This window comes from Cucumis melo, chromosome 12 (genome assembly GCF_025177605.1).
Source record: "Cucumis melo cultivar AY chromosome 12, USDA_Cmelo_AY_1.0, whole genome shotgun sequence".
In the NCBI taxonomy this organism is placed as follows: Eukaryota; Viridiplantae; Streptophyta; class Magnoliopsida; order Cucurbitales; family Cucurbitaceae; genus Cucumis; species Cucumis melo.
Genome location: NC_066868.1, coordinates 27,244,230 through 27,252,557, shown reverse-complemented (window position 1 = coordinate 27,252,557; position 8,328 = coordinate 27,244,230). Strand labels below are relative to the sequence as shown.

The 8,328-nt window shown below is 37.8% G+C and overlaps 1 protein-coding gene across 1 annotated transcript; it reads left to right on the top strand.

Annotated features, from left to right (window-relative positions):
* The first annotated feature begins 5,362 nt into the window (after positions 1 to 5,362).
* Positions 5,363 to 7,553, top strand: LOC103498471 (protein SAR DEFICIENT 1). The gene is made up of 6 exons (XM_008461115.3): positions 5,363 to 5,709; positions 5,813 to 5,888; positions 5,967 to 6,516; positions 6,610 to 6,770; positions 6,854 to 7,145; positions 7,252 to 7,553. Exons 1-6 carry the CDS (start codon positions 5,624 to 5,626, stop codon positions 7,413 to 7,415), a joined length of 1,329 nt encoding a protein of 442 aa, XP_008459337.1. The 5' UTR covers positions 5,363 to 5,623; the 3' UTR covers positions 7,416 to 7,553.
* The last annotated feature ends 775 nt before the right edge of the window (positions 7,554 to 8,328 follow it).

Here is an 8,328-nt window from a genome sequence, read left to right as displayed (position 1 = left end):
GCCATGTGATAGAGTGTGGCCGAATTGGAATGGAAGAAGGGAAGATTGCTGCGATACGCGACTGGGCAATGCCGAAGTCAGTCTCAGAGTTACGCTCCTTCCTCGGGTTGGCAAATTACTATCGTCGATTTGTCGAGGGATTCTCGAAACGAGCAAGCCCGCTGACTGAGCTACTGAAAAAAGACGTTCACTGGAATTGGGATCCCGAGTGTCAAACCGCCTTCGACGGCCTAAAGCAAGCTTTGATGGAGGGGCCACTTCTAGGGATTGCGGATGTGACCAAACCATTTGAAGTCGAGACAGATGCGTCTGATTATGCGTTGGGGGGTGTGCTCCTACAGAATGGGCACCCGATCGCATACGAAAGTCGAAAATTGAATGCAGCAGAAAGGAGGTATACTGTGTCCGAAAAAGAAATGCTCGCAGTAGTACATTGTTTGAGGGCATGGAGACAATACCTACTAGGGTCGTCGTTTGTAGTGAAGACGGACAACAGTGCAACTTGCCACTTCTTTACCCAGCCAAAGTTGACTTCGAAACAAGCAAGATGGCAGGAATTTCTGGCCGAGTTCGACTTCGAATTTGAACACAAGAAGGGGTCGAGCAACCAGGCTGCGGATGCCCTAAGTCGAAAACAAGAACATGCAGCCATATGCCTGTTAGCTCACCTCCAGGGGAGCGAGATTGGTGGGTCGGTCAGAGACACCCTGAGAGAGTTCCTACAGAAGGATCATGCCGCTCAGAATGTCATGAATCTAGCGAAGGCGGGCAAGACACGACAGTTTTGGGTCGAGGAAGACTTGTTAGTCACAAAGGGCAACCGACTATATGTTCCAAGAGCAGGGGGCTTAAGGAAGAAATTGTTGTACGAGTGTCACGACACTCTATGGGCTGGCCATCCCGGATGGCAGCGGACGTACGCCCTGTTGAAGAAGGGTTACTTTTGGCCGAATATGAGAGATGATGTCATGCAGTACACTAAGACGTGTCTCATTTGCCAACAAGATAAGGTAGAGAAAGTGAAGGTTGCTGGACTTCTTGACCCTCTACCGGTTCCAACAAGACCTTGGGAGAGCGTCTCTATGGACTTCATCACCCATCTCCCTAAGGTAGGCGACTTTGAAGCCATTTTAGTCATCATTGATCGTTTTTCAAAGTACGCCACCTTCATCCCCGCCACCAAGCAGTGTTCAGCGGAAACAACAGCTCAATTGTTCTTTAAGCACGTTGTTAAATTGTGGGGAGTTCCGACAAGTATAGTGAGCGACCGAGATGGTAGATTCATTGGCTCCTTCTGGACGGAGTTATTTTCCTTCTTGGGGACGAGTCTGAACATATCATCAAGCTACCATCCCCAAACTGACGGCCAGACTGAGCGATTCAACAGCATGCTCGAGGAATACTTGCGCCATTTTGTAAACGCAAGACAAAAGAATTGGGTCCAGCTGTTGGACGTAGCACAATTCTGTTTCAACGCTCAGACAAGTTCATCTACAGGGAGAAGTCCATTTGAGATTGTTTCTGGGAGGCAACCAGTACTGCCACACCTTGTTGATCATCCTTTTGCAGGGAAGAACCCTCAAGCCCTCAATTTCACGAAGGAGTGGAGACAGACAAACGACATCGCCCGAGCGTACTTAGAAAAAGCATCGAAGCGGATGAAGAAGTGGGCAGATAAGAAGCGACGGCCCCTTGAGTTTCGAGCAGGAGACCAGGTACTCATCAAATTACGACCAGAGCAAGTCAGGTTTCGAGGACGCAAAGACCAACGTCTCGTCAGGAAGTACGAAGGGCCAGTTGAAGTGCTGAAAAAGGTAGGGAATACTTCTTACAGAGTAGCGTTGCCCACATGGATGAAGATCTACCCAGTAATTCATGTTAGCAACCTGAAGCCGTACCACCAAGACACAGAAGACCTGCAGCGGAATGTCGTAACTCGCCCAACTATCGACCTTAGTCAGAAGGAAGACAAAGATGTTGAAGAAATTCTGGCCGAGCGAGTAAGGAGGGGCAGAAGACCCGCACGAAGGATCCACGAGTATCTGGTAAAGTGGAAGAACCTTCCTGTGGAGGAGACCAGCTGGGAACGTGTCGAAGATCTTGAAGCGTGGAAGCAGAAGATAGAAGATTTCAAGCTTCGCCAGTTGACGGGGACGTCAACCATTTAGGTGAGGGAGAATGTCAAAGGCATAATTGTCCATGGTATTATTTACCGATGGTCGTATGCCCGAATACCCCCAAATCACTTTATCTTTATGTCTTGAAAGTAGTTTAGGTTAATTCTTTCGTTTAGGTGTCGCCGAGTCATAGTGTGACATTTCGGCTTTTTCATATGCAAGCCTGCCAAGGCCAAAATTCTCAATATGTACTATAGGGGGTACATGACTAAGTCCGACCCCCGCCCAAGCCTTGTCGCACTCTTTGCATGTTGAGTTATTTTCCTTGCAATTGACAGTCTTCAATGCTTTCTTTATGACGTTTTCAACTATTTACTTTCTCTCTCCCGTTTTATAAAAACATTTTTCCAAGAACGGGAAGGGAGGCTACGTCATACCGCGAGTTTGACCGCGGATTCCGATTTTCGAACGGCTGACTTGCTGATTGAGCTAAGCAAGTGCCGCACAATCGTGTCGAGAAGTTACGATTGTGACACAGTGCAGAGTGTGTTTCTGAGAACGTTGTCACGCAACACTCATAATGAAACCCACACAATCTTTTCTCTCAACTATTGGGATACTACTATGGACGTCTAAATAGAAACCAATATGTAAAACTGTATTTTTTGTGATACAATTTATTTGTTAATTAGTTATTATCTGTCAAAACAGTTTCTTGGGCCGCTTTCTATTATATAAAGGAAAGCTCCTTTAATTTCATCAATACATATCAGAAATCCATTTGCATCAGTCCCTTTTTTTCTTCATCTTCACTTCTTGAATTCTGATCTCTGTATTAGTTACCTTTACATGGTATCAGATCTTCAGCTTAACAGCAGTGGCATCCTCAAGCTCTGCCTCCTTTATAACCCCAATCATGTGGAGTCAAAATGATGCAACAGATCAGTCTTGTTTCGTCAGCAGGACAACGTCACGTCGCTGGACATGCAACATCGCATGCATGCATGCAACACATTTGGCACAAACACATAATAAAGAAAACGCTGCTATTTCCGTTATCTTTCTTGTTGTTGTTGTTGACTGACTGTTTCAGTTAGTTCTTTACAAATTACGTTTACGACCAACCAATTTGAATTAAAATGAAACATTGGTTATGTAAATTCAAGGAATCTTTGGTCCGGCCTGAGGAGAGAGAGAAAAGCTAAGTATCAATACATCATTTTCCATCTCGGGAAAAAAGAACATATAATTTTTACTTTAAAGAAATATCAAAGACGACCCACCATTTTAAAAAAAAAAAATTTAAAAAGCCAACAATGGATAACCATATGAGAAACACTGCTTCCAAAGTAGGTGGAACAGTTATAATAATATAATTTAGAAAACAGATGAGAGCTGCCGACTAAAAAAGATACGTTGGTCCAAAATCTACCAAAAATGTGAATGGGACGAAACCCTATCCAAAGCATAACTTTGTCACTCGATAGATAAATATGCAAATACCTATTAAAGCATGAGTAATTTTACATTAACCTTACGAATGTGTGTTGATGACTCAAAATGGAATGCGATTGTAATGTAATGTAATCTAAAATCCAGTTTGAATCAAACATTTTGGACTCGATTTGTAATATAAAATTCATTATATTCAATTTGTAATATAACCCCTTGATCTTTTTTTGTTATTTCGGTTTCATATCTGATTATTCACGTTTTTAATACTATTTTGATTTTAAGTAATATCAAATTTTTGAAAGAGATTTAGGGTTTGAACTTGGGTTTTTTTTAGAAAAAAGATCTAAATGAAAACTTAATTAAATATATAAACTTAAGAGGGTGTTCATATTGGAGATCACAGTACTCAACTTAGTGAATCAATTAAAAAAAAACAATAACAAGAAATTAAAAGGAAAACACATAAAATAAAGAAAAGTTGTGAAATCATGTGATGCATGTTCTCTCACCAAGATCAACAACAAATAATTAGGGTTTCTTGTTGGCTTCTTATTTTAAAACAAAAATGGATTGGCCCCTGTGATCAAAATATCAAGAAACTTCTTAGACTTTTCTCAATGGAAACCTTTTTCAAGAAAGTGCGAAATCCCCATGCCCTCAATTTTAGAAACAAAACAAATTAACCATTTCCCCTCATTCTCCTGATCTCCTCCTCTTTCCTTTCTTTGATAATTTTCGTCCCAGTTTTTAGTTTTGTTATTTATACACATTCTTCATTCTTCATTCTTCATCCTTCACCATTTTATTAAAAGAGAAAAAAAAAAAAAAAAAGAAACGTTCAATTAAGCTTTGGATGGAAAAATGATCTCTTTGACTGTTGTTAAGAGATCCCTCAATGGTTTACAAAGGGAACGTTTAAATTTATTAAGTGAACGTCCAAACTAACTAGATTTGATAAAATCAATCAAAGAAAATGTGTATTTAACATATAATTACATATGTATTGAAAAACTCATACTATAATACTCTCCGCCGGAACACAGATTATAATAATAAAGAGACTATAATATAATTTGTCCCTCAAACACAGATTACTCAAATTATAATAGTTTTTACCTCAAACACAAATTATAATAATCTTCACCCAAAATACAGACTATAATAATCCTCATACTATAATAGTTTGCACTCTAAACACAAACACAGACTATTATAATCCTCATACTATCTACATGTTATTATAATCTCCACGCTATTATAACTTATCCTAAACGTCCCCTAAGGGATTGTCCAAAAAAATACTAAGAGATCGTATAGGGCTGATGATGTGAACTATCGTGCGTTTTTCTACGAAAACGAAAAATTTTGCCTTTGACATATATTTTTTTTTTTGTTGATAGGGTTGGTTTCATACTACTTCATTTTTTTAGGATCTAAGTTCTGTGTTGATAAGAAAGCAAAAATTCAAAGCTAACTCTAGTTTTAAACAAAGTTTAAAATTTCTTTCTTTTTGTTGTTGTTATTAGAGGGGAAAGGCAAGAGGAATGTAAAAAACAAATGAGAATAAAATATTAAGAAATTATCCAAAATTAAAAAAAGAAAACTTTACCTTTATAAAGAAAATTAAAATATTTAAAATGAATTCCATCCACATGGAAGGTTGTTATATTTTAAAACCCACCCTAAATTCAAATAAACATATTAATTTAGGCATAATAATAATAAAAAAAATGAATTCAACAAATGGCAATATAATATAAAGAAAGACTGAAAAATGCTTGATTGAGTTGGTCTTCACATTAAATACACTTTTTTCCCTTCCAGCAATATCTCAGAATTTTCTAAGAAAATACTCAGCAATTTAATATTCTCTCTCTCTCTCTCTCTCGCTCTCAATCGTTTACCACATCGATCGACTTCAACCCGCTCATGTTTCACCATCACCATGATTGTCTATTCTTCTATAATGCTTTCTATATATGTGCCATTGTCCTTAATCTAGTGTTGGCAATGTAACTTTTCTTCCTCAACACCTACCTTCACCTCTTCAAATGGCATCCAAAAGACCATTCTCCGCAACTGATTCATGTATGGATCAACGAATCGAGAAGAAACGCCCACGCCAGTCCTTCGCCTCGTATGTTTGTTTGTTTGTTTGTTTGTTTGTTTGTTTGTTTATTTCCTCAAAGATTCATGAATGACTGGATGACTGATTTTATGCATCTTCTAATTTCCCTCAGGATCATTGGGGAAGTTGTAATGGTGAATTCCTTAAGACATCTATCAAAAGCACTGGAACCATTACTCAGACGTGTGGTATGTAATTTAATGGGAGTTTTTCTTTTTGTGTTAATTAACTTAGGGGTTTTCTTTAATTCATTAGAAAACTTTCAGGTGAATGAGGAAGTCGACCGATGTTTGATTCGTTATTCAAGATCATTAACCAGAGCATCTTCTTTGAAGATACAAGCCTTAGAACCATCTAGTTTTCAGTTATATTTTGTAAATAATCTTCCCTCTACTATTTTTACTGGAAGTAAAATTACGGATGTAGAAAGTCAGCCACTGAGGATCGCCGTCGAAGTAGGCGGTGAAGATCCGTCGTTGCTGCCGATTTCAGCTTTGTTGAAAATTGAAATCGTTGTTTTGGACGGGGAATTTGCATCCGGAGATCGAGAGGATTGGACGGCTGAGGAATTTAATGCTAGCATTGTTAAGGAAAGATCAGGTAAGAGGCCACTGCTTCACGGCGAAATGAATGTAGTTCTTAGGCACTGTGCTGCGACGATTGGGGATCTTGAATTCACCGATAACTCAAGTTGGATAAGGAGCAGAAAATTTCGGTTGGGAGCCCGTATTGTTTCTGGTTCGGACCGAGATAAATTCCCCCGCATTAGGGAAGCCATTACCGAACCATTTGTAGTTAAAGACCATCGCGGTGAATGTAAGCCATTTGCATTCTTTTTCCCTAATACTCCAAATACTTCGTTTCCTAATACTCCAAACATTAAAATATTTTCGCTTTTGATGGTTGAAGTGTACAAGAAGCATTATCCACCAATGTTGAATGATGAAGTATGGCGATTGGAAAAGATTGGGAAAGAAGGAGTGTTTCACAGGAAATTAAGCGATCACAATATCAAGACAGTTCAAGAATTTTTACAGCTTTACACTATTGATCCACAAAAGCTAAGAACGGTATATATTCTCATCTTATCCCTTTACTAACAAATTTGGATATGTGGGCGAAGATTTAACAAAAAATACATATGTGGGTGCAGTTTTTAGGTGTAGCAATGTCTGTAAAAATGTGGGAGGCAACAGTAAAACATGCCAAAACTTGTGAATTAGGAAGCAAGCTCTACTTGTTCCGTGGACCAAATTTCCTGCTATTTTTGAACCCAATTTGTGAAGTTGTTAGAGCCATGATTGGAGAACAAATATATTCTTCTCGAGACCTCCACAATATACCCCAGGATTACTTGAAGAATTTGAGGAGACAAGCATTTGACAACTGGGCTTCTCTACAAGACTTTGAAGGAAACTTAAGAGAATCATTGTTATTAACACAAGGTAAATTTTAAATTTGATTGATTTTGGTACAAAGATAAAGTTTTTTGAGATTATGAAAGGGAACAAGTGATTTAATTTGTTTTTTCTTTTTTGAATTTATTGATAGGCAATGAAGGGAGTGAGTTTTTAGTTGGGAAATCTTTGCTTCAAAGTAGCTATGAGTTTCTAAGTGGGCAACTCGAAAGCCAAGATTGGGACTCCAATTCCGATAATCATCAGTTTAACATTTCTGCAAGAATCGAAGGGAATTTTCACTGTAATTTTGGATAGTTTGTTCTTCATTGTGATTACATCACAATCACTATTAAATTGGCTGTTTTTGTAAAGCAGTTTTCCACCAATTCTCACCAAGTTACACCTCCAGACTACTACTATTCTATGGTCAATAAAATTCACTTTGTTTTCAAATTTGTTTTCACATCTTAGTTTCTTGTTTTATACTATTGGGCATTGAATGAATGCCAAATTGAGTCTCCTCCCCTCTTCTCATTCTCCATCTCTCTCTCACACTTCAAAATTTAAGTTCCAATTGTCCCCATTGACTTGTAAAAATATGGACGTCTGTGCGTATGAAATGGGGCTTTCTCTTCTTCTTTGACCTTACTTTCCATGCAGCGGATTTGTACGACTTCACCATCAACAACTATTTATGAGGTTAAAGAAAATGTAAAATTCAATAATGAAATTTGAATGGTAAAATATGTACTTAATTGACTAAATTAATAAATTTAAATAAATAGTGGACCAACAAAATTTACCTGAAAGTATTTTATTATGTTATCTGTTTTGCACATATGCTCTATCTGATTTACTTTTCTTTCTCTATTTATGACAATTGTCGATTACATTTTAGAAGATGGGATGCTTTTCATTCTTCCACCCTTGCACAATTGCTGAACTCACAAATAAATGAACTAAAAGATATATATTCCCAAATTCATTATTCATCCTAGACATGTCAATGACTTATTTTCTATATTTAATGTTGATGAAAAACTGTTTAAATAAAAATATTATTATTTAATTTAAAATTGGATTACTACCTCTGCTAGAAAACATGGTAGAAGCTCTAAGGGGTATTCAAGTTTTAGATAGGGTGAGGAGATACACAAATGTGGCTTTGTTAATAACTCTACACGCGCATGTCGTCGTAAACTATTATCGATGTTTTGATTGTCGAACC